Here is a 27,661-nt window from a genome sequence, read left to right as displayed (position 1 = left end):
ATATTACTTACCGGGTTTAAGAGGATCGAGAGAGGCTCATATTGAATGTATCATTAAAAAAAAAAAAAACACATTTATTTAAAAAGGAAAAGAATTACCCAACAAGCGCACCCCTTTCATTACATTTGTGTTGCCTCCATTCATGTTCTGACATTATTATCTACCTAGACTCTTGTATTGCTTTCATGTTCTGCCCTCCATACTCCCATTCTAATCCACCCAATCAGGCAATAAATATGTTTTATGGATTTATATGTGCCAAGCAGTCTGCTGGAAGACTTAACTCCCTCATTTCAGAAGAGCTACTTTCCTGCATAATCGCCTTCAACAACTCTCCACTTTATAAAATCAAATGTAAGCCAGCCTCCCTTTCCAGTCTCATCATGGTCTCATTCATATGCCCAACTGCTTCAATCAAAGTAAAATATTCACTCTTTTCTGTGATATATGTGTTAGTTTTCAGCATAATTCCCTGGGGCCTAAAACTATAAATTAAATCACTCTTAGAGGCAGAAGTTGTGTTCCTGTCATAAATCCCACAATCTGAGAAAAGCATCTCAAAGTAGACAATATTAGAGGTGCTTTTGAAAAGTTCTTTTAAAAAGTGCTTAGTAAAATTGTGGAGGAAAATACATAAGGAAGAAGGACCTTGATTCAGAATTGGGAGAAGGAAGTTAAACTGAAGGAATAGTCAGACTAAAAAAATCCAGAAATGGAGAACAACTGGGGAGTAGAGAAATGAGTGCACTTGTCATAAATCTCTTTAGAAGCAACCCCAGGGTAAAACATAAAATGAATAATTTAAGACCCTCATACTGGAAACTTCCATATTTTGAAGGTTAGAGTTCTGAGATGCATGATCATACCCCCAAAAAAAGAAGAAAAAAGAACTTAGCATTCAAAAATGGGACCCATTTTATTGAGCACCAACTGTATGCTTAGCGTTGTACTTCTGTGAAGATCCAGGAACCATGAACTACCCATAATGACCAAATCTGCTCCATCATGAAGTAGTGATAGTAAACCGGATCATAGTACACCAGCTCTTGCTCTAAGCCAGAATAATTCCAAATTCACAATCAGGATCAAAGTTAAGCCATATTAGCTGCTCTTTATTTTTAGCCTTTGTATTAAATTACCATCAAGGAGCACTAATTAAGATAAGAAATAGAGCTACTTATTTGTTTCATATGCATCTTCAGATTTCTGAATTATACATTAAAGCAATTTATGGCATCTGTGTATGCTTTTCACAAAAGAAAAAAGCATAAATGCCTCAAGGTGTATCTGCCTAGCTAAGAAACAGATGGGGGAAATAAAACTCTTTTTTCAGTTTCTGTTAAAGTCCAGAGAAATATAATAATTTTAAAGGCTACTAAATAAGGTAAAGATTATATAAAGCAAACTAAATCAATAAAGTCTATAGCAAAACCCAGAATATTTTAGATTAATCTGAAAAAGCTGAATTTCGTAAAACTTTGAAAAATGAGAAAATCCATTTGGAAAAATCCTTAACTTAGAATTTTTTGTTTTTTGATTTTTATAAAATATAGTAACATACAATATTATATTAGTGTCACGTGTGCATCATGTTATTCAACAGTATCTACCTGGCACTATACATAGTTATTAGTTATTACCACATTATTGATTATATTTCCTATGCTAAAGAAGTGCTCACCATGATAAGTCGAGCAACCATCTGGCACTGTTACCACGTTATCACAATATTATTGACTGTATTTTCCACACTGTACATTATATCCCCATTAACTTGGATTTTTTTTTTTGTTTGATTTTTGTTTCTAGGTTCCAAATTCAGAGATGTGCAACTGACCCAAACAGTTATAAAAGCTTAGGACACAGCTTTCGAATGATTTTCCAAACTGAAGGGTATGTATGGTTCTTCATATATAGACTCTATGTTGATGTAGGCATTTATTACTATATAACACATTTTCTCATTTTCAAAGGGATATTTCCTAGTCTTATTAGGGGAAAATATTTAAAGAGTGCTTCCCTACTTTTTTGTTTTTCCTGATAATATGATTGAAAAGTGAATATGTATACAACAGAAACTACCTTGAAAAGGATATTAATAATCACTTTGATGACTACAGGACAATCTCTAATTTGTTAGAGAAGACTTTCTAGACTTAATACAGCAACTATCTAAACATAACAGTTCTTTATTTTGATTCTTAACTATGGTGCACAAATATGTTTCTTGTTTGCATTTTGGTTTGTGAATATTCATTTAAAACATATCTATGTCATAAATTGATGTGTCAAATTCATTATTCTATCTATTAGATGACAAAATAAATAGAATATTTTAGTTATATAAGCTAAAATTGTCTTTGAAGTATAGTTTTAGTTAAAGATTGTATCCAGTGTAATTTTTTCAAAGGATCTTAGATTTGCTTTTTGAAGTTGTTTTCATAAGAGAATTGGTTGAAAATAATAATTATACAAAAATGGTAACAGTGATAATAACAACTAGTACATATTTAGCCTCTACTATGTGTTAGAAATTCTTCTTATAACTCTGTGAGGTAAACTCTATTAGGACCCATTCCAGTTGGACAGATGAAGAAAGCAAGACTTAGAGAAGTCTTGGTTGGTATTGGAACTGGGACTCAAATCCAGATTTGCTTGACCCCAAAGGCCATACTCCTAACTGCTATGGTTCACTACCTCTCTTGGCGATTGTACTGTGGACACTGTTCTGCTAATTGTTTATTTCAGTTAAACATATATCATGGACATCTTTCCATGCTAGTATATTCTTTTTAACAGTAGCATAGTAATTTATCTACATGCTACAATTTATTAAATTAACCCTTCTGTGGACTATTTGGTTATTTTCAGATTTTCACTATATAAATAACTGCAATAAATACTTAAACTATTTTTGCACATTTGTGTATATATATATATATTTCTATAAAATAAGTTGCTAATTAAGGATTTACAGGATCAGATATCTTCTAATTATCTTCTAAATTATCTTCCAAATTATCTTCTAAAAAGTATGTAGCAATTTTATACTGTTAGTATTTGAGTTCTAATTTCTCCACACCCTCTCAAACACCAGACGTTATCAATCATTATTTGGTATATCTGTCATTCACATGCATCTCTTGTTTATAATCTAATAGGTAAAAAATAAATCTTAATAATTAGTATTCCTTTGATGTAATTGGGTTGAGCATACTTTTGTATTATAAGTTGTATGAGCATACAACTTATAAGCATACTTATAAGTTGTATGAGCATACTTTCATAATTTGCTTATTTGTGTCCTTTGCTCATTTCTCTTATGTTAGATTTTTTTATTGATTTGTAGGAGCTTAGTATATTATTATAGATACTAATCCTTTGACTATTACATAAAATGCAAATATTTTTACTAATTGTCATTTTGCTTACAACTATAATGTTTTACACCTTTGTATTTTTGGAAGATTGTGATTTTGTGATTATGTCTATTTTCCTTGGTGATATCTGATCTTGATGTCACATTTAAAAAGGACGTCCTCTAATCCCAAGATTATAAACATTTTCTTCTGGTACTTTTTACATTTAAATCTTTAATCCATTTGAGAATTTTTTTTTCATGCGCAGTGTGGTATAGAGGAATTATATTTTATTTTCAAACGGTTGTTCAATTGTCCAAACACCACTTGTTGAGAAATCCATCCTTTACTCACGGAATGGAAATGCTAGCTTATTCACATATTAAATTCCCACACATACATCATCTAATTTTTCTATTCCATTTCTCTATTTCCTATTCTGCCTCATTAATTTATCTCTATGCCAGTATCCTACTGCTTTAATTATTTTATCTTTAGAGTATTATGCGAATGTGTAAAAATATTTCTGCAGCAGATAAAGTGTGAATTCTTTATTGTGGTGTGCAGAGCCCTCCCTAGCATGGCCCTCTTTCTTCTCCAGGCTCATTCCTCGTATACATGTCTGCTCTAAAAAGAGCAAATATTTGCAGGCCCTGGTCTCTCATATTTTCATGGCTTTGCATGTTAGTCCCTATTTCTATAGGACCAACCCCCGAATCCACACAAGAAACTCCGCTCTTTATTCAAGGGTGCTCTCAAGTTTCACCCTCCCTGACCATCTTTTCTCTACCACATGCTTTCTTTACCAGTCTTTCTTTCTTTGTATACATATGTTATATAAAATATAGCATGCATCACCCTAGTTTATTGTGCTCATTTTTTTTGTCTCCCCTCTCCCACCCCAAGAATGCATTCCCCTAAGGGCCATGTTTCGTTTAGCTCCGTATTCCTGAGGCCTGTGTTTGGCACTGAGGAGAGATCCTCAGTAAGTGCATACTGAACAATTGAGTGAATATCGTCACACCAACATCATAATGATGCAAAATGAGGCAGAGATGATATGCTGTAGACCACCCCCTCTGAAGTTGCAATAATGATCTTGATGCCTGGTTAAATATTTTGAGGTCACCGAGTGATCAGCAAGTTTTTGCTGTTATGCTGGCGATGTGGTACCTAACTGCCATACATCGATAATATACCTCTTTTACAACAATTGGGATCGAAATCATGTTTATTTTATGCGAAATATATATAAAATAAATGAAATCATAGTGTATTATATAGTCAATAAAAATGTCCCTTTCCAGTAAAACAGTAGTGTCAATGTTGCCAAGTTCTGTAAGCTGTAACAGATATCTCTGAATTGGATGTGGGAGTTCCTTAGCCAGGCTCTTCATTTCGTGTGTGTTTTCGGAAGAATTTGATGTTTCTGCTTTGATATCAAGTAATGTAACAAACTTACAGTATGTGTGGTCCTTGCATAGTAAAATTGGCCTTTTCCTAGACTGTATGTATAATTGCTTCTAGAGCAAACTGACGTGCTTGCTGTAATGCCTTTAGATCTGGACTTGTTGTTAGCCAAAAGTCAGAGAACTCCAGTCTAAGAGATGGAAATATTTGTAAAAATATGAAAGAAAAAGCTGCCTGTTGTTTTTAATACAGAGTAAGAGCATTTCATTGCCTTCGGTTTAAAAAGAAAGAGAGAAAAGAAAAACCTCCACACATACCATGTTGCATTTTTTTCCCCTAGTACAAAGCAGTTTCTTTTGATTTTCTTACTTAGTTTTTAAAGTACGCTCTACTTTCAGAGATGTTCTTCTCACTCAGGTGCATAGAGGCCAGTTTTCTCTGTGGCCTGCAAAGAGGGTAGCACTAGTTAATTTGACTATTAGCATATTTAGGAGAATTCATATCTCCTGGTTTTTCCTATCTCCCCCAAGTTAAAGGTTTTGAAAGCTAGATGTTTTCTGTTGTTTAAAAACATTAAACTCTGTTAGTACACTTAGAATCTGCTCCCATTTCCCCTCTGCAAGAAGGTGAGGTGGTAGTACTCATTATCATTCTTAGAGATGTAATTCCCCACCTCTCTGCCCATAATTCACATGTCTCCAAGAAACAATAATAGCTCAATCACCTGGGTCCAAAACGCTTATTGTTTCTAAGACTCTTTTTCTTCCTAAAAGTATAGATACATTGTATTTTCATTAAAGACATAGTTCTTCAACCCAGCTTTACAGAGGTGAAATTAATTTGAATTTTCTAAAAAATGCCATCTAAATTCTGAGTAAGGATCTCTACAATATGAAGTCATCATAAAGCTTAGCTTTTAGCAAAGAGGCCATCTCTTTTCTCTAACAGAGAAGAGAGAACTCAGAGGAAAGGAATTTGTCACTGTTGAGAGCTCCTCCACTGTCACTATGATTCTTCATCTTTCTCTGGTTTGACATAAATAAACTAACAGGTCCATTTACTGTAATTGTGAGCCCAGAAAGACATAAACATTTAGCTTAGTTGATTAGATGCCTTTAAAACCAATAAGGTTTGTTCTGTACTCTTCCAACAAACAGCAGCTGATATCTCTATTTACAATGCGGTCAGGCATTGTGTCTCACTTCCATTTACTTCAGAGTATCTCATGGATGGTTTTTCTAATCTCTTTTGTGCTTGTCATTCCTTTACACGGAGTGCTTGAGATGTTCTCAGATGGGGAAGGGGATTATAAACTATACTAATAAAAACCGGACTTCCCACTCCCTTACTCTTCTTCCTCTGAAAGCACCGAGTGGCCATGTTTCCTGAAATAAAGAGGAAAAAAGTATTGCACAGAACTTAAGATATTCTGGTAACATAAGTGAAGAAGGACAAGAAACTAATATTTATTTTCGTCAGTGTACCAGGCCCTGTGCTAGGGACTTTTTCATATATTATGCTCATTACAACACTGTTCTCAACACAACACAGTATAATCATGTCTGTATGTTGTATGAGGTAACTGAAAATCTGAGAAATTAAATAACATGCCCAAAGTCACACAGGTATTACATTAGTGGTGTACTATGGTTTTTCCATTACACTATATCACCTTTCACTAAACACCAGATTTTGTTATTTACTGAATGAAAAGAAAACGATGTGGAAGCGGTGGCTATCAATCCTAATTTTTAAATACCTTTGGTATACACCTTCCCTCAAATCGTATAGCAATTTAAAGTAACTTTTGTCTCTTCCTTCAGGTAAAGTCTGTAAGCTCCGAGAGACCAGTATGTGTTCAATCAGATCTTGTTGTTCCCAACACCCTTATCCCATCCCTTGCAGATAGTTCCATATTCTGATAAGTTCATGGTTTTGTGTCAGTCTACTCTCATCCTGCATGTTCCTTAGTTTTCTTCTGAGAAAAATTCCTGGGCATTGCTTTGCCCAAGGCAAATAACAAGGAAACAACTAGGTCAGATTAAACTTATGTTTCAAATGAGAAACATGTTGATTGCTGGTGCCTTCAGAAATATGGTATTCTTCAGAAAGTAGAAAGTATGTGGTGCATTTTGGGGAGCATTTGAACTGTGTTGTGTTTCACGATTTGTTTTCTGTAACCACTGATGCTGCCCCAAGTATCATCTTACAATCAGACCACTTGGTGATTATAATATTTTCTAGTTAAATGACATTTAAGGCCTTGTTTTATGAGCTCCAGCATAATTGGCTAATTTGGTAAACTCCAGATGTGTGAGATAATGCGCCACTCGTTTAAGTGCCTTTCAGACAGCATAAATGGCACTGCCCCAGGAGGTATAATCACTCCCTCTTGTTTTCATTAAGACGGGGAATTAGTGGCTTGTGACACAGACAAAGGAAGTGGGGTGTCTACAACTCAAAATCAACAACCTGGCAAGATTTGGACATTTTCTTTTTACAGGTGAATTCACTCCAAGATCTTTGCCTTAATTTGTTGTCTTAGAGGGTCTACTTTTTAAAAAGTGGCTTATGTAACCTAACATGGCCAGGTGATTTTGAAAATCACTCTGAAAATAGAAAGACCTACCTCCCTAGAAACTCCTCTGAGTAAAGTAATCTCTGGAAACTGTCCCTCACTCTCACATGGAAGTGAGAAGTATGGGTTTGAAGAGGCAATGGAGGAGCTCACTCTCCCCACAGCCAGGAATTTGGGTTATTTCAGCCATCAGTAGCTTCACCACCTACACCGACTTCCAACTTCTCAAGACCCCTGTAGTTGCTGCTGCTTTTTCTCTTTCCTTTGCACCTCCTTCATCATCCAACATATACCCAGCATTGCCAAGCTAGAATGGGCAGGTGGTTCTTGGCATCACTGTTCCTTGGATCCTGGAACTGGTCCATCTTATCAGCCTATGAATCCAGTAGAGTTCACACACAGCTGTGTTGTGAGTCACTGTAGACTCACTGCCACTTAACTCATGCAGTTTTCACTCAGATGAGTGATTATAGAATGTACCCCAGGTCCCTGAGCAGATAATCTGCAGTGCAAATCAAGTATATATAGTCACTGGGTGTGGACTGGGTTTGAAAGCCTGGTTTGCCCAAGTGAATTTATTCTTTGGTGGGTGCCATGTGCACTGTGACATCGGTGATGAGTTTCCTGGTGCCTTGAGTACCTTCTCTTTCTTCTTTTTTGTTTTACCAAAGAAGCCCTTCTTCATACCCCCGGGCCTCTCTTGAGGGCTCCCTTGTTTTGTTTCCAGCTTTGTCAAGATACAGTTGACATATAATATTGTGTAAGTTTATGGTGTACAATATGATGATTTAATACACACATGTATACTGAGAAATGATTACCACAATAGGGTGAGTTAGCACTTCCATCACCTGACATAATTACCTTGTGTGTGTGTGTGTGTGTGTGTGTGTGTGTGTGTGTGTGTGTGCGTGTGGTAAGAGCATTTAATACTCTCTTAGCAACTTTCAAGCATACAATACAGACAATATTGGTAACTATAATCACCATGCTGTATATCAGATCGCTGCTCCTTTGTTTTTATGTCATGAGGAGGAGGAAAGCAGAAAGTCGCAGCTGCTTTTGCTCCCACACTACAGAGTTTAGCCATGGCCTGCCTGAGATTCTAAATGATGGCACAAGTGTCCTCTTTAGCTAGGAAAAAAAAAGGACACCAGGAAAAAACATAATGCAGCAGGTGACAGTTTAGAAAAAAAAAAAAAAACAACAGCAAATCTATCTGACAGGTCTTCTAAGTGATAGGCCCAGGTCTAGAATATGTATGACATCCAGTAGCCTGAAGCTATTTTCTTCTTCCAAATCTTCTTTTTTGGAAAGGGAGAAAATACCGTATTTTGCCTTGTATAATATGCTCCCGTGTATAATGCATACCCATATTTTTGGCCCAAATTTTCAGGGAAAAAATCTTCTGTTGTAATTTTTCAATTCAAATTTTTATTTGTTTACATTTAATTACTTTTTTGTACTATAAAGGAATTTTAGCATTTATTTTTTAACATGTTATGGGTACAAGAAATTGTATGTAACAAATAATTACAAAACACAAGAACAGATACAAAGTACAAGAAATTTTATGTACAGGTAACAAATTTATGATATTTACACATCACAGAAGGCCAAGAACTCTTCTTTGTTGTTGCAAGTTCGTCATAAGTTCAACAAAACCGATTATCATATTCCAGGGTATTATTTTGCATACGGATATCTTTATTGATTTCTATAGTTACATTTTTAACTCCTAAGCATAAATAAAAAAATTGAAAACATTTATATAGATACAGAATTAGTACTACCCATGTCTAATGAGTATCTTTATTTTTCTCTCACAAACTTGGGCCAAAAAGTGCACTTTATACACGGCAAAATACAGTAGATGATCTCATTTCAGACCTGGGCCTACTATTATTATTCTTGAATTATCTATGTTCCTTTTAAAAATGGTTTATCAATGCTTTAGTATATTATACTCATAAATTTTCAGTCATAAAATATATGTATGTATATATGTATGTGTGTATGTATGTATATAATTGCTTTTCACAGAAAGGTTATGCTAGTTGCTAAGAACTTTAAACCGATTATTTAGCAATGAAAGGTTGAAAATGAAAAGATGAAGGGTAAGGAAGAAGAATACTGAAGAAACATAGACAGTAGCTAATTTCAATATTTTTTTAAAAAGCCAAGAATTTGAACCATTGGTACATTATTTGGCATTGCTATTTTACCAGATTATTTTACACCACTGCTAAGGCAAATAGTTGTTGATTTAAGCTGTATTGGGTTGTGAAGTTGTCTGTACAATCAGGGAATGGATAACAAATTTTCAGAGTGCTCAGATAGCAGCATCCTAAGTGATTCAATGTCCCAGAGTTCTGTTTCCTTTTCTAAATCAGAGGTCTTTTGTTCTGCCCACAGAGTGACCTTTAAAATGGTTTCAGCTCCTAGATTTCCCTCCTGTCATCACCCCAGATTGCTAGCTGACAGTCACACTCCGACTCCCCCAGCCTCTCACTAACAGCACTTTCTGAATTACTGACTGGCCTTTGGCAAGGATTTAACTGTTGCCAAAGAGTAAGTGAAAACGTTTGCAGTGATGTCAGCCCATCAGCAAGGCCTGATTAAGAGACCAAACACAGCCTCTCTCAGCTTTCAGTGCTGACAAGAAGGAAAGGAGGACCAGTTGTTTGGGTGGAAATAGTTGTTTCTCGGAAAGGTTTGTGTCTCAATTCAGAGTCTTGAACAGATATTCCCCATGTTTTATAGAGTGTTAATGGGAGGCGAGGGGATTCCATACTCAATGGGAGATGTCCCACTGGAAATGTTTTCAGGCCTTTATTTTAACTTATTCTGGATTTCTGATGGGCTAGAATCAGAGTCACCTCACGGGGAAAAAATTAATGTCTTTACCAAAAACAAAAATCCTTTTTTCAGTGGTGGTTTAACTGAAAATTTTCAGATGAGAATGAGAAAGAAAAATCTCCTAAAAACTCTTCTACCTTTTTCTAACTCTCTTAGAAAATAAATTGGGCATGATTTGACATAGACAAGGTTAAAGGAGTTAATATTTTATCTTCATTGTTTATTTCATCTAGTATCTCTGACTTTGAGGAATTACATTAATTAATACACTATCCTTTTGGTAGGAAGTCTTCTATTCCTGTCCATATGCAAATCTGATCTCATTTTATTTTCCTCAGGAATAAAAAGGTCACATAAGAAGTTATAAGCACTGGCAAGATACATGTGTACATGCACATACACACATACATTTATTTAATTTATTTATTTTTTTTAAAGATTTTATTGGGGAAGGGGAACAGGACTTTATTGGGGAACAGTTTGTACTTCCAGGACTTTTTTTTTTTTTTTCCAAGTCAAGTTGTTGTCCTTTCAATCCTAGCTGTGGAGGGTGCCATTCAGTTTCAAGTTGTTGTCCTTTCAATCTTAGTTGTGGAGGGTGCTGTTCAGCTTCAAGTTATCCCTTTCTGTCTTAGTTGTGGAGGGCGCAGCTCAGCTCCAGGTCCAGTCGCCGTTTTCTAGTTGCAGGGGGCACAGCCCACCATCCCTTGCGGGACTCGAGGAGTTGAACTGGCAACCTTGTGGTTGAGAGCCCACTGGCCCATGTGGGAATCGAACCGGCAGCCTTCGGAGTTAGGAGCACGGAGCTCTAACCGCCTGACCCACCAGGTCGGCCACACATACATGTATTTTAAATTTAATTGGATTGCTTATAGTTTAGGTTGCTACCTTTTCTCTGTAAATCCCATGATGCCATTGGAGGAAAATCCATGAATGTTAATTATGATCAGCTTTTACTCAGTTCCTGCTTAGGAATCTGCTTAGTCACCCAGTTATACTGTTCTCATCACTGTTCCATGAATTTTTTGTCTAGTCTCATGACTTTAGCTTTACCTTTCCTTCAGGTCTTTCAGGTGATTTGAAACTGAAGGAAAAGAGAAAATTCAGACACTATTGTTATAAAAGTGATTATATTCAAACTATTGTTACCATTTTGGTCCTTCTGTGAAATGTGTCCACCGCATTACCTCACTTGATGCTTACCAGAATGCTGGCAGGTATGAAAGTGGGGAGTATGAGCTCTAGTTTTCCAGTAAGGAAACTGATAAAATGTTAAGGGACTTGCCCAGCATTTCACAGCTGGTATTTGTTGGGGCGGGAGTTTGTACGAGGTCTTCTGTGTCCTCTACCATGCTCCCTACTTTGTCAATAATTTAATAGTGGTATTAGTAATAATAGAAGCAACACTTGAGATTTACACTGTTCCCATTATGGATCCAAAGCATTGTCACATATCTCATCTTACTTGGCTGAATAGCATCTGAGGGAAGTAAGGAAATGACAATATGGTCGGTTACAGTCTACAAACCAGAAAAATTTCAGCAGAAAGGAGTTCAGTGAAATTCCCAGAATAACAGATTGGCTTCTAAAATCAGCACTCAAGGAATACAAAGGTATAATTTTTTTAATGGCATCTTGGGCAAATGAAATTAGACTAAAAATATATCCTCAAGATATTCTATCTTGAGACCAAGATAGAGGCCCGTGATCCTTAGGACAGAGCCAACTCCAAAAGGAAGTTACAGGATACAGGTTAAGGTTAAGGCCCAAGGCAGGAACACAAACTCAGTTATTTGACCTTTTGTTTCCTTTGCCTAACTCAATGTGAGTATTGGGTAATAACCAGGAAAACACGTGAAACCCAAGGTAAGGCACTTAGCCAAAATTCCTTGGATGAATTGTCAGAAGGGGTGAAAATCATGATGTGATTGCAATGTATGTTGAAGTATGTGATCACTAAAACCTAAAGCAGATATCAGCCATATGTAGTGACTTTGTTTTCCTGTCGGTAGTCACTATATTCATAATTCTCCTTGTCTGAGCACAGAGAACCCATAGAAAAACAAAGCCCTGGGTACAAGGAATTCTCATGTAGAAACCATTTCAATGGTAATAAAAAATAAGATAAAGCATGAAATGAGCTTTGGAAACTCTTAAAGAGAGTTTGTAAGTTTGCATCAGATGAATGAGTTCTTTGATTTCTGTACATCAAGCCTTTCCTAAATTAGAAGAATCAAGAACCAAAAATGAGAAAAGGACATGCTCTGGTATCGTTATCATTTTATTTCCTTTAAGTTTTCAGTGAACAGGTCAATGTGCACTTCAGAATCCAAATAATAAAATTCCGAGGAGTTGGAGCTATTTATGAAGGAACCAAAATTAAAAGAATACTGCAGTGTGATCCATTAAGTAATAGGCCATACAGTAAGCCCCCTTATCTGTGGGGGATTAGTTCCAAGACTCCCAGTGGATGCCTGAAACCATGAATAGTACTGAACTCTATATATACTTTGTTTTCTGCTATACATACATACCCGTGATAAAATTTAATTTATAAATTAGGCAATTTCATAGATGGAAGATCCTTCTTACCATAGATCTTAGCAACCTCAGCATTGGATTTTTTTTCTTTCCCTTATTAAGTCAAGGACTTCCACCTTTTCACTTAAAGAAAGCACTTTACAACTTCTTTTTGGCGTATCTGAATTGCCAGCATCACTCACTACTCTTGTGCTTTGGGGCCTTTATTAAGTAAAATAAGGGTTACTTGAGCACAGGCACTGCAATACCACGCAATCTGCCTGATAACCGAAAAGGCTACTGACTGATGAGCGGGTAGCATGTGCAGTATGGATCTCTAGTTATTGTAATCGTAGTTCCCCCGTATTCATTTTTTTTCATGGTTTTGCTGTCCATGTTTCCAGTTACCCATGGGCAACTGTGGTCTGAAAATATTAAATGGAAAAATTCAAGAAATAAACAATTCATAAGTTTTAAATTATGCACCATTCTGAGTAGCATGATGAAATCTCACACTGTCCCACTGCAGCTTGCCTGGGACATGAATCATCTTTTTCCAGTATATCCACCTCCGTGAGCTCTACATTTCACCCAGGCTTTTTCCCTAAAGGCTTTGGTAAGTGTTGTGAGAAAGGCTGGGGGAAGGAGTGGAGTTGGAGGTTGGTGTTCAGGGCTTCCAAATGGTTAGGACCTGAGGATCAAAAATCCCAGGGAAGAGGGAAACTACAGAGATCTAACTGCAGTGAACTCAAAGATGTATAGGTGGTTTCCCCTTGAGGCATTCTCCAGCTCCTAAGTTACATGTCAGCAGAAACACACTCTAAGAAACCCAGCAGAAACAAAAACAAAAACAGTAGTTGAGAAGCTGGAGAGATGGGCAGAAATGTCAGCAGCCCCGTGAGGCTGGGGAGACAAAGATTGGACTTCAAGCCAGCCAGACAGAAGAATTCTGGAAAACACACCAAGTTTTCATTTGAGACCCTAACTTGTCCACTCCCAAGAGTAAGGGTTCTACCCTAGAAATCAGAGCAAAACATAAACACATTTTCCCTAACGAAGCCCAAACCCAGCCTCAGCAAGATGAAGGTGATCTGCTGTGCTCCAGCTGTTTTCGAAGGGAAATAGATTCCTCTTTGGAGGAAGATTTCATATCCAGAGGCTCTTTGATTTATTTTTTTAAATGTATAATGTCATCATTCAATAAAAAAATTAAAGGGTCATAGGGGAAAAAAGACCAAATAACCAAAAATCATGAGAAACAGAGACAATAAGTGATTTAGATTTTTGGAATTATCAGACAGGGACTTTTAGTTTAATTTTTTTTTTTAATTGAAGTTTATTGGGGTGACAATGGTTAGTAAAGTTACATAGATTTCAAGTGTACATAACATAAAATTTACCATTTTAGTTACATTTAAATGTACAATTCAGTGGTATTAGGTATATTCACTTTGTTGTGAAACCATCACAACCATCCATCTCCAAAGTTTTTCATCTTCCCAAATTGAATTCTGTATCCATTAAACATTAACTCCCCATTTCTCTCTCCCCCTATCCCCTGGTAACCACCATCCTACTTTCTGTTTCTATGAACTTGATTATTCTAGGTACTTCATATAAGTGGAATCATACAGTATTTGTCTTTTTATTGTGACTGGTTTATTTCACTTAACATAATGTCCTCAAGTTTCATTCATATTTGTAGCATGTGTCAGAATTTCCTTCATTTTCAAGGCTGAATAATATTTCATTGTGCATATACCACATTTTGTACATCTGTTCATATGTCAATGGTCACCTGGGTCGTTTTCACCTTTTGGTTATTGCGAACAGTGCTGCTATAAACATCAGTGTACAACTATTTCTTCGAGTCCCGGCTTTCAATTATTTTGGGTATATAAGCAGAAGTGCAATTGCTGGATCATATGGTAATTCTATGTTCAACAGACAGGGAATTTTTTAAACAGATATAATAAATATGTTTAAGAAAGTAAAAGATGGGAAATTTCACCAGCGATATGAAATCTGTTTTAAGAAATACTCAATTGAAAATCTTGAAAAATACTGTAACTGAAAGTAAGAATTTAATAGCTGGGTTTTCAACCCACACGTTATATTGTCAGCATGTAATGGGTTAATTGTTTTGTAAATTCTTAAATATTAGGGACCATGGTTTATCCTATTAGTGTGCGGTAGTATGTATTCAATACTGTAAGTTGATTGAATAAGGACAGGAATAATAATATTAATATGTACGTTTTTATGATAAAAATTTTTAGAACTTGATTTAAGCAACTAAAATAACAATTTACCAGGGGCTGGCACTTCACTAAGTGCTTTGTGTACATTAACTCAGTTCTCACAACAACCTATGGGGGAGGAACCGTCATTTTTCCCATTTTACCAATGAGTCAACCAAGGCCAAAAAGTTTATATAACTTGTCTAATGTTTCATAGAATGTAGGAATTTGAACCCAGGTAATCTGGCTCCAGATCTTTACCTCTACATTATTTAAAAAGAAATACTGTTTAAAGAAACAGAGATTGTTCTGCTTTGGTTGAGTGTCTAGTTGTAAATTTTACAAAATAAATGGAAAATTCAGAAACTGAATTGCTTGGTGACATCTGCTAAGGCACTAAACTCTTCTTGTAATGTGACCTTTACATTTTTTTCAGATGTTCCTTCTGGACAATGTGGCACTACTTAATATATTTTGGCATGGGCTCTTTTATGCGTGTTTGACATATAAGAAACACCACCACAACGAACAGAATGTCCCATCTTTCTCCTTAAACTCCAAATTGCTCAGGGCTACAAGATACAAGCCATGGGTTTAAGGTTGACACTTTCAATTTCCTCCTTCATGTTTGTGGATCTCGTTTTCAGGATGCTGACATTTTACCTTTCCTACATCACTGTGTTCACTTCTTCCTCTACCTCATCATCTGTCTTAAATGTTTAATCTTTTTGCTACACCTCCTAAGAGCATGATGGCTTTTGATGGCAAATCTCTTCTCCAGTGATGGGACATTCCTTGGGGAAATCCATTTTCTTTCAGCCTTGGCAGGGAACATCCTACGTTTATTACATAGAACAAAAGGGGTATTCATCAGGACCTTAAGATTCCCAATATATTTGCCTTCAGCTCTCTTTTCTTCAAACTCTTTGTTCACCCAAGCTACATTTCTAAGTGCCCCACATCCTACTCTCTTATTTTGGACCCTCCAATATAAAAAGACTTTCTTTCTTCTCTCTCTCTCTCTCTCTCTCTCTCTCTCTCTCTCTCTCTCTCTCTCATGCTCTGTCTCTCTCTCTTCCTCTCTCTCTTCCTCGCTCCCTCTTTCTTCCGTTCTTTCTTGAAAAAGAAGAGCTAATTTCAGATAGAATTAAAATGAACAAAATTTTAAAAATAGCTCCTTTTGTGATATCAGACAGTCATATTATTAAGTATTCCTTAATTTCTCTCTGGTGTGAGATCCAACTCCCTAAAGTTTGCAAAGCTTTCCCAAACAGGAGGTGAAGGGCAAACAGCAACATTATTCCAGCTAAGAACAGATATCTACATCTTTTTTTCTTTACCAGTCTTAGAGGAACACTTATAACTCAGCAAGAAAACAGTATTTAGGGCTGTGTACCCATGTGTACACAGCCCTCTGGTAGGCAACACACAGAATACGTTAAAAAAGACAATTTGACCTTTTAAAAGCTTAATTCTGCAATGAAGTGACTGTACGAGCAAAAATTATTGTTTTGGTCACGTGATTCTATTAGCCTTTGTGGGAAAAATCCTTCTGAAAGCAACTGCAAAAATGGTAGAGGTTTGACCAGTTGGAAAATAGATTTGCATTTTCAATACCTCCATATCTTTTCACATCTCTTATATAACCTTCCTCAATCACAGGAAAAAAACCCACAAAAACTATGAAGGGACTTTCCAGACAGAAGTAAACTGTCCCCATAGGAAATAAAAATCTTCAAAGTGTCCCTTTCATTGAACTTGTTCCTTTTCCTACGACAAATGGACACATCAGACATAAAATTTAATTGAAACACACTAAAGCAAGGGTCTGGCTTACCTGAATAGGAGAGGTTAAAGCGTTCCACTAAGGAGACAGGCGCTAACCACGCATTGACCACTTTATATCCCAGTGGAGTGAACCTCTGATCACCATCAACTATTAGGACCATCATTTATTTAGGATTTCAACAGCTTCCCGTTAAACTCTGCTGTGTGATTCTATTTTGCATTTCTTTCCCTATGTGTTTGTTTTAATTTAAGAGCCAGTGTGCATATTGACAATTCTTTGACAGCAAAGGTAAAACCACCAGGAGTGTATCTGTTTATTGAGGACTGACAGCTTTATAGCTAACATAAAAATAATCTAATGTTTATTGGGTCAAATGTTTGGACTGAGGATTAAGTGAAACTACTGAATAGAGAAAACCTTTTCATCCTATTCAGACTTCTCAAATAAAGTTTGGGATCAACTACATTAAAAATTTTGTGTTGATTTCTTTACCCGTCTTCCCTTAATTCATCCCACTACTCTGTCCCCTCCACTTTGATACTCCAAATTATGTTTTACAACAGAGGTTTCGAAGTAAATAAAACCTTGAAAAGGAAGATGCTACCGTGCAGAGATTCACTGTAGAATTTAAATGGGCCATGCAAACTTTCCAGATAACAATAAAGCAAGAGCTAAACCACATTACTCATAATATCGTATCTTTTTTCTACTGTTTCCTATAACTTATAGTAAGAGCTCTTACATTTTTTTTGGTTTGATTGTTTGTTTCTGTTATTTTTAATTATTGTTGGTGGGGGAGAGAAACAGAAATTGCTTTAAACTGTTTTAAAACTGGGTTTACACTGTTAAGGAGTTGTGTGTTTGTTTTCAGCTTCACCTACAGCCAAGTATCAACAGCATTACAGTTGTCTTCACTTTAAATAAGATATTTGGGGGGGAAATTTAAAAATAAAGCTATCTCTCTATAAGTGGAAATATTACCCATGTGGAAATAATCTATTAGATTACAAATAGGTCATTAAACTATTGTTAGATTAACAATGCTTGACTTTGTTAACTTGATTTAATTAAAATTACCACTAATATCTCTTTTCTTAACATCTCTCCTCCAAAAAATGAAGAAGAATTTTATACTTACCTAACTCGTCCTCGTAATGTTCAGGCCAACTATTACTATTCCTCTCTTTATCGCACTCTGCCCCAACCCCCCCCCCCCACACACACACACACAACCCCACCCCAATCCTATTTTGCGTTGAGCAAAATAAATGGGAGGAAAAAATTAGGCAACTTGTTAAAAGCCGCTAAGGAGTGGCTGCAGAGCTAGAAATGGAAACCAGGTTTTCTGGCTGAGTCCAGTGCCCCGAGGCAGTTAGGTAAAGTTCATTGGCTCTTTCCCTTTGCAAAAACTGTGTGTCTCCTGACAAAGCTGATATGTGAACATTCGACCAGCTCAGTTTTCAGTTTCATCACTGGAATTAAATGTCCCCATGGATATAGGTAGGTGTTTGTGCAAGTGTGCTGCGTATCGTACATGCGAATAGACCAAAGAGATTCTGGGAATGTCAGAATCTTACAGCATCTGAGAGGTAGATTTTGCAAGGAATCTTATACCAGCTATGCATCTAAAGCTAATTAGTGTGTCACCACCAGGTAGTAGTGAGGTTTTCAAGGGTCGCAGGCCTATCACATCCATCTTGGTGTCCCTGGGACCTGACATAGTGCCCAAATCATAGACAGAATTCAACAAATGTATGTTGAACTAAACTATAGTAAAATTTTTAACTCTGTTTAAATAGATTTGTTGTTGTTTTTTTTAAGAAAATAGCCTATTATATTTTTGTTTACTAAGTGGAATACAAAACTTATTCCTCAATAGATTTAACTTATTTTTAAATCCTTTCTACATCAAGTCCACGGTGGCAGTGATTGCCTACATTTTAAAGTGTTACAATGTCTTGTCATGCTGAGGTTGCTAGTAAATTGTTTGTTATGATGTCCGTGGAATGTTTGTTCTTTTCCTAGAACATCAACTTGTAAGCTCTTCCTGAGAATCGACTGACTTAGAGACCCTTCTTCTGACTTACATAGTACAACACTTCACTTTCTTAATAAACGAGGGAAGGCATCTCTTCCCTTGCTCGGACACCACGGTTGTCCTTTGTCATGTTTTCCAGGACTCTGATGCATTGGAACAACTCTGTGGCATTTAGGTTATACTTGTTCTGAGTGGGTTGTGTACGTGCTATGTCACATGTCTAAATTCTGCTCTTCTTCCCCATGGCCTCCAAGCCAGTCGATTCCAACTACCTATTAGTTGGTCCTGCCATGGTTCTCTGATTCATTCTGTGAGTTTGGTTCCTGAATTCCCCTCTGTGTTGGTGACAGGAAACTCAGCAGAGCAAACATTTGGCTACTGCCTGTCATCCCAAGAAGGGCTGATGGGCTTTATTAGGGCATGCGAGTCAGACCACATAGACACTGTCCCCAGTTTCAGAAATAAACTCTTCCTCCGTCTTGGGCTTCTATGATTGGAAATTTAGAGATTACAAGTAACCTTTTGTAAATCCATCCTTTCTTTGAAGCCCAAACCACAAGTTTAAGACTAAACGCTAAGTCTAAGTGATTCACATTTTATTTTACACATTCTGTAAGATGTCTGGACCTTTATTAGAATCTGTTAGGCAAGCAGATTTGTGATGCCAGGTATGCTGCACTCTCACCTTAACAAGCTAAACTTCAGAAATCGGCCTAGGGAATCACGTAACACAAGAAATCTCTGACCTGAGAAAATCTTGCTCAGAATGGATTGGTTCACTTGTAGCTTACATTAACTAAACTGACCACTTTATTTATGATCCTTAGGACTTAATAACAAAGTAAAAATCATGTACTAAGCTGTATACCACTCAGCAGCATTTTAAAATCATATTCTAATTTTCGTTTGTTAAAAAAAGCAATTTCCCCAAAAGCCCCCATAACAAAAAGAGCAATTTAAATAGATTAATTTTATTGTATCTTTAAGGTTAGCATAATAAGCTATACTCATATAGATGGCCTGAGAATTCCCTCATTTCTCCTTGATTCACAAAGTTGTAATAAAGTTTTCACCAGAATAGTCTAGTTGCCTCCAATAATATAAGCATGGTGTAGGGTAAAAACAAAGGCAGTAAATGCGCAAATTTATGCTGCAAGCAAAATTTGGATTATTTGAAATTTATGAGATTTTTATGTAGTTGATTTTTGAGTCAATTTTATGCACTGAGTCACTGACGTAAATAAACCTTTAGTTTTTATTATGTGGGCAAGAGTCTTATTGTACAAGGATGTTTATATACGTCATCAATAAGCTGCTGTACAATTAAATTTTTGATTCATTACATAATTATATTTTCTAATCCTGTTTCATTCTGAAACAAGTATATTACATATTGGCATTGTATGTCTGTTAAAAGACTCATGGCAATTCATTTGATTTAAGCTCCATTAAAAGTAAGGGTTAATTTTTTTCTCCTTCTTTTGAGGAAATAAAAATGCATTTGCCTTGATGCTTGGTGATTGACACTTTCATCTCTATTAACTATTTATTTTCCTTTGAGGTTACATCATATTTACTTTCCAAGTCTGTATTTTTTTTCATAGCCCAATAAAATAAATGTGTTTCATGAACTTCTTTGATTTGCTTCTTCTTGCCACGTTTTTTTCTACTTCTTTACTGAGCTCCAAAATGAGTATTTTACTCCGGGTCTCTTGTAGGTGTATGTGAGCTGATGAAGTTCCATTGTATAAATAAAACCAAGCCAAAACTTGCCATTCAAAAGATAAAGCCATGAAAGAATAAAGGCCATATGTCAATACAGAGAAAAAGACTGACTGCAGCTATTTTTCCCTGCTTGGTGTTTATAGTTATTTCTATGGAGACTGCACGTGGATTTCTGTGGATTGAATTTGACCCTAGGGATGTACACAAGTAACTCTGAGAACAGTTGGTCCATTAACTTTGGGTTCATCACACACTTATGCTTGTCCTTCTCTGTAACTCCTAACTGCAAATGACATGACATGTATGAGACCATCGTGATGTTCGTGCTGGGGATTTTTTGCGTATCTTTTAGAGCAGGGGCAGGGGCAGAGGGTAAAGAGGTGGGGGAGGAGGTTTCTCCTTCAGGATGATTGAGAGGTACACAGTAACATGTTAGCTGCCTCGCTGCCTAAAAGTGTGAACCCGAGGTCCTTCCATTTAGTCTCTTCATTCCGGTTTTTCTATTAGTGACTTTGCCAGAAACAAAAGCAATTTGCCTATCTATTTCTTCTGTCCTTACTCTCCTCACACCCTACCTCTATTTTCCCTCAGTAAATAGCTGATTAGGAGATTTCCAATTCCGAGGAAATTCTCCTTTCGCATTCCCCACACAGTATAGAGAGGTGATCAGATCGTAGTATCTTTGCCTATATGTTGCCTGTTTACATCCAGACCTTTTAGTTTTAAGTGAGCTAAGCATGTCTACGTATGTGTATGCTTAAAGACAATATTTTTATTTTACTCAGATTTGAAAAAGAAACAGAAAAGATAAAACCACTATAAGACCCCATTCCAGGAGGTAAGGGCACTACAGATCAACAAATAAAAACTTGAAAGAGGAGTGTTTTGAAGAGAGAAGTGGGGAGGGCTGTCTTTAAGATGGGGAGGTGTAAGATATTGTAGGATCTGTGATAGCGGCAAAAAATACTTTTCCTTGATAAAAATTCTGGTGGTATTGGCAACTGAGTACTATTTCAGAATGCATGATACCAATAACTAATTGTATATTGTTTTTAATTTTGTTAAGAGAGAACAAATATTATGTTGAGAAAATGGAAGTGGTAATTGTTTTTGTGCGGAGGGATTAAACTTTTAAATTTTAAATACCAAAATTCACAGAGCAAATGTGCAAATTAAGCTTTTGCTTCATAAAGGTATCCACTTAACGTGTCCAATTCTAGGTTTTTTCAGGGGATCATTAGTTGGATGGCATTCTTTGCTTGCCCTACAGTTGCCTACACTTTGGACATTTCACAGTTTATTAGCAACTAAAACACAGACGAATTTTTCTATTTATTTAATACGTGGGCCCCCATTTTGATGGGGGAGGGGTATGTTCCAGCTCATGACTGGGTTTTCAATTACCCATGTGGCCTGCCTCCCATTAACAGGAATAATTGGGAACTGGATATACAGAAAACAGATTCACAGCCATCAAAAAATTCTGCTAAAAATATGAATTTTACAGGCCTCTGTTAAAGTTTCTTCAAAAAGATCATGTTTTTGTGAAGATTTCAGATATAAGACCTCAGATACACATTTTTTTCTCACACACACATTTCTCTCTCCTAAAATGTAAAATATTACCCTATTCTCTGCTTCTTTAGGACTAGCATGGGACTCATCACGTGAGCCACTGACAAAATTTTTAGTCCTCTAGTAATATAGTTTCGTGGGGGAATAGTTGATGGTCCAACAATACCTTAGAGTATTTATAAAAAAGGGTACTTATCTAGTTACATTAAAATTTTTCTCATGCTATCCTTTCCAAAGGATAGTATGCAATCTCTTTGTTAACGTTTTCATTGAAATGTAGTATAATGCAGAAAGTACACATAAGTGTACAGTTTCAGTGAATTTTCACAAGCTAGACAACCCTGTGTATAGCACTCAGATCAAAAAACAGTTATTCTCAGCACCCAGAAACCTCCTGGTGCCTTCCTCCGTTCACTATTGCACCCTACCCCCACCAAACGTAAGGACCATCCCAATGTTGACTCTTTTTAATTTTCAAATATCACATCGTTTTCTCACCAGGTTTATTGGCTGATTTTTGTGGGAGAGCAAAGGGGGGTGGTTAATCCCCTATGTCTGACTTCTTTGCATTGTGGGATTTTCCTAGCTGTTAATTATTAACTTTTCCTTAAAATAAAACTTCCATTGTGTAAGGAGAAAAACTCCAAGAGCACAGTACATGTGATATAAATCACTTTTATGTCTGTGAAACAGCTGAGTTTACATTTTTATTACATTGTTTGAAAAAGTATCTTTTCATCTGGAAAGAATCAGTTTAAAATGTGATTGTCAACACAACTAAACCAGTTTTCTGTTTAAAATGGTTGCTGGTGGAGCTAAGAACTGTAATTAAGCCAGGTTTTTCTCTATAGACATTAGTTACTAAAACCTAGAGGTTTTTCACTGAGATTTGTAAAAGAAATTTCTAGACTTTAAAAGGCAGGTAATGTGCTTTTGTTTAAATGGAGGAAATAAATAAGTAATGAACAAGAATATTATTGCAAAGAGCAAAATGTTTTCCTGTGAAAGGTGATTTAGTGGTGTAGTTTTAAGTTAAATTCAAAGTAATACATACATTTATAAAGTGTCACCTAATAGGAATACTTTAGTTTAAAAAGATGCTTACTTATTAATTAGCAACTTATAGCATAATTTTTCTCTAAAAATGTTTAGATTTTAAATAATTCTGGGAGGATCCTTTTAGAAATCTACTGCAGTTCAATTAGATTAACTAGTCTAATATAAATATAAACAGCAGTTTTAAAGCCCATAGTCATTTGCTTATGTTCACTCTTTCTTGCTATTTATTTTGAAATTTTAAAAAAGAATCTTTTGGTAGTGTATCTTGCTGCATTTAATTTTAAACTCTATTATTAAATTAAAATTGACTTACAGCATGTTCCTTTTATTACTGCAAAACTTACTATCTTTGGAAGATGTAATATAGATTTTGGCTATGCACATCCCCTTGCTTCCAGTGCCGTGATGCTACGATATATGTAGTCCAACCTTCCAAAATTCCTGCTTTGAAAAGTTTATTTTTCAAAACGTAGGGCAATCATCACTGTGCAATTGTGTGTGCTAGCTAACCTTTCATCTTAAACCAGATTTCCCAAATCCCATTATTTTGTGGTTTTTCTAACAGAGGACTTATTTTTACACCCTCAGAAGTGTTACAGGCTTTTTGGAGAGCAAATATTCTTAATAATCCATAATTGAGTAAATTATCTGTTTAAATATGAGCAAAACAGAGACCATTTTGAATATCTAATATAGGCTTGTGTGCAAAAGAATTTTGTGAATTAAGAATGCTTAATCCATAAGGTTGTTTTTTTTTTTTTTTTTTTTTTTTTTTTTTAATGAACTAAAGCAGAATAAATTCAGCATTTACCTGGCAAGAGCAGATGTGGCAGAACTTCAAAGGCAAAAGGAGAGATATAGACGATTTACAGATTTAAATGGAATAATGCATCAACCCTCAAAAAATAGATTTGGAAAGAATTGAAATTTTTGCACAGATCTGAAACTTTGGTGATGATGATTTATTTTAGTTTTGACATTTCCTTTGAGCTAGTTAATAATTAGTATTCTGCTTATGACTTTTGAATTATTACTGTAAATATACTTATATCCTAAAATGCCACCATACTTCACAAAGAAAATTTAACATTAACAAAAATACTCTAGATGCTGGGGCCAACACATATTAAATACCTCCCCATGAAGCTGCAGACCTCATCTTGAAAGTGCCTACGCAGTACTTTATACCAACTTTTCTTTTATCAACTATCAATTTAGTTGGAAGTACACTTCTTCATTAGGAAAAAATACATAAAATATAACTCTAGTAAGAAGGTTAATTTTTATATAGACAAGATGAACATTTTTTTCCAGCTTATCTTTTAGTTTTCTATATAGTTCCTTAAACATTTTCTATTTATCCAACCCTGCCTACAAATGTGTTTATTCCCAATGACAGGCATAGGGTATATTGAATGCTGCCTGGATTCTTTGATGCAGATTGATAGAATAATTTTTTCAGGAGGAAAATGTCCTAGAAAAATGAAAGCATAATGGCCACTTTAAATACATACTTATATCAGTAGGTTTTTTTTTTTTTTTTTTTTTAAGAAATTGCATGTTCTTCCTTCACTCTAATCCTTGTCCCACCAAAAAAACTATGAAATACTTCAAGGAAAACAGCTTATCAGTAGCAGAACTTCAAACATCAAATGATTTCTGTTATTCATTTCATTGAGTTTAACTGTTTATGAGAGATTTTCATAGTAATGCAATGTCAGTTTTAACTCCAAATAATTAAACTTCCTGTAAAATTTTTTATATGTCATAAAGTTAATATTTGTATGTATTATACTTATCAGCTCATAAATTAAATTAAGTGGATATTAGCAAATAAGTCAAATGTTACTACATAATTGAAATAAAATACATGTACAAAAACAACAAGGAAACATTAGGTCAATATCTTTTCCTGGGAAATCTGTAGATTTTTATTATTATTATTATTTGATTGTGGACACAGTAAAATGAGTAAAGCCAAATCTACAAAAAAATCCTGTTTTCACCTGGAATTTATAAATTTGACAAGTCCGTTAAGCCACAAACCCTTATGGTTGGAAAACCGATCTTTTCTAAGTCAGTAAAATAACTACAGAGAAAGCGGCGACTTACTTTTCATGAGAGCCAAACCAGTAAGACAAGTTTAGTTCTCAGGAATATGAGGTCTTCTTAGGAAAGGAGAAGAAAGATAGATGAAAGCAAAGCACATATTTTCAATATTGGTAGAATCCAAAGATTTCCATCAGAATGTTAAACATAGGCATAGACACATTCCTTAGCTGATTGTAAAATTAAACACGCAGTTTAAATGCGAAATATTTTGTAGTGTTAACAAGAGAATGTTTGGAGCCATTTTGTATTTCAACACATACAGATGTAGGATGCCTGTCCTCAGTTGCTGTGGTCATTCACGCTTAGAGGGTGGTGTGGTGCTTGGGCTCAGGTGATCCATAAAGGGGTGGGCTATGGAGAGGCAGCATCCCCGGCGCCCGCCTCGGTGGCTTAGCCTTCCATGACCGCTGCTCTTTGTTGAGAATTGTTGGCAGTGGCAGCAGTTTTCAGCTTCAGATAAGAGCCGCTGTTCTCAGGTAATGCCCTCGATCAGAGCCCTGATGACAGACTGTAGAGTGCAAGTTTTTTCAGGTGCTCTGTTTGCTCAGTAATCCTTCAGTGCCAATCTCCTCCAAAGAGCGAACGGGACGCATCGGTAATGGACATCAGCCATTAAGCTCATAATATTTGTCATATATCGGGTTACTGCTTTGTTACTCTCAAGTGATGAATGGATGCCGTTATGCTTTAAGAAAATAAAGCAATGCTGTAAATATGTCCAAACTTATAAAAGTAGTCCCTTTATTTCTCCCATTTCTTGAGAAATAAGCACAGAGTGTCCCACAAATGCTAGTCTTTTCCTTACGAAGTATGGAGGGCAATGTGCTTTAAGTTAGTGTTTGTAGTTGCTTAGGGTCCACATCCAACAAATTTTTCTCAGAGTGTCTACACCGTGTTTCGCCCTGGTTTGACACAACTAAGTTTATGTGTCGCACAAGCATTCTGATTAAAACAGGCATGCTTACAAAAGAACTATTCAAAGAAACCATTTGTTCCTGAGTAAAAAAAAAAAAAAAAAAAAAAAAACGAAAAAAAAAACACAAACCAGGGCATTTAGGTGTTAAAATTAGCATGAGGCCAAAGCAATTCTCCATCTTAGTTATTCCTCTGTTAACCAGACAGGTTTCTGCATTATAGGAAGAGTAATATTTTGAAAGACTTTTTGATACATTTCAGTAAGAGAAAGTTTCTAGAAAATGATATTCTACTTCATGTTATTTTGTTCACACTTGTATCTGTTTTCACATGTTTATACAGTTGTTTGGAATACGATTAACTTGATTTAGTGTAAAATGAGTTGTGTATTTACTTTTTTTTTATTTTTTCTACATTAATGTCAAGTCTGGCATTAGTTTTTGAAATTCTTCAAAAAAGTTTGTCTTTTTTGAATACATCCAGAAATTAAATTGTAAAACTGCATGCTAGGTTGTTTTAAAACCCTTTGAATTCATCTGTTGTTATTGTAATTATTTTAAAAATAATGCCATTGGCCCCTTTGTAAAGAAAAGGAAAATTAATGCTGACAGTCCTGAGATAATATAACAAACGAGGACCCCATCCAGGATTAGAATAAATGACTGCTCCCCACCCCACCCCACTGTAGTTTTCATGACTTTCCAGGATATTATTCTGAGTAGAGTTTATTTGAAGGAACCACTCCATTGGCTCTATCTTGATTACCTCTCTCCTTCCCTCCTCTTCTCTGCTCTTGCCAAATGATGCAAAACTCCTTCAGCTCATGGAGAGCAGGTGCCTGAGCATTACGTGTGTTCATCCAGCTCATCGGGGCCACTGAGTAAATGTTAAAGAACACCACCCCAGTCCCTGCCCCGACACTCCAGCTTTCATTATCACGGCTCTCAATGTTGACTCTGCAACCCTGAAGCAAGAAAACCTGTGGAAGACAGTGGCTGTGTGTGTTTATTTTATTACCACAGGCTCATAATTGCCAGAGAGGTGAGGGGCCTCACCTCCATCAGTTCTAATTGCTGTGAAAGCCTGTGGGCCTCTACCGAGGCCCGAAACATCGCCCTAAACATTTCCTGTATAGAGGCTGAGGCCCTGAGATGCAGGGTGATATACCAAACTCTTTCAAAGTTTCCCCATCTCCATTTTCATGCCAATTTTCCCCCCTTTTCTAGATGGCCCTTAAAAGGCCTTTTAAAGTGCAGGGACATCAAATAGGATGAAGGGAGCAGTAAATTGTACAGGACCTCTGTGCTCTAAAAGAAAAGACTTAGAATGATCTCAGGACTCCGAGGAAGAATTTGCAGAGACATTGTTGAAGGGATGAAACTGCCTAAGAATTTAAGCTTGGCCTGCAAAGTGATGTCCCTGGCAATTTAAACGCAAATTAGGAATTCTGGAATTCATTTAGGGGCGATTCTCATTATTAGT

At 36.0% G+C, this 27,661-nt stretch overlaps 1 protein-coding gene across 2 annotated transcripts in view; it reads left to right on the top strand.

The window, feature by feature from the left end:
• Nucleotides 1–27,661, top strand: part of SLC25A21 (solute carrier family 25 member 21) — a 450,750-nt gene that overhangs the window by 327,896 nt on the left and 95,193 nt on the right. For both annotated transcript variants that reach the window (XM_033108513.1, XM_033108512.1), the window contains exon 3: nucleotides 1,810–1,893. In XM_033108513.1, coding sequence (XP_032964404.1) covers nucleotides 1,810–1,893 — 84 coding nt within the window. The remainder of the gene's footprint in view (nucleotides 1–1,809; nucleotides 1,894–27,661) is intronic.

This window comes from Rhinolophus ferrumequinum, chromosome 6 (genome assembly GCF_004115265.2).
Source record: "Rhinolophus ferrumequinum isolate MPI-CBG mRhiFer1 chromosome 6, mRhiFer1_v1.p, whole genome shotgun sequence".
In the NCBI taxonomy this organism is placed as follows: Eukaryota; Metazoa; Chordata; class Mammalia; order Chiroptera; family Rhinolophidae; genus Rhinolophus; species Rhinolophus ferrumequinum.
This window is presented reverse-complemented; position numbering and strand designations above follow the sequence as displayed.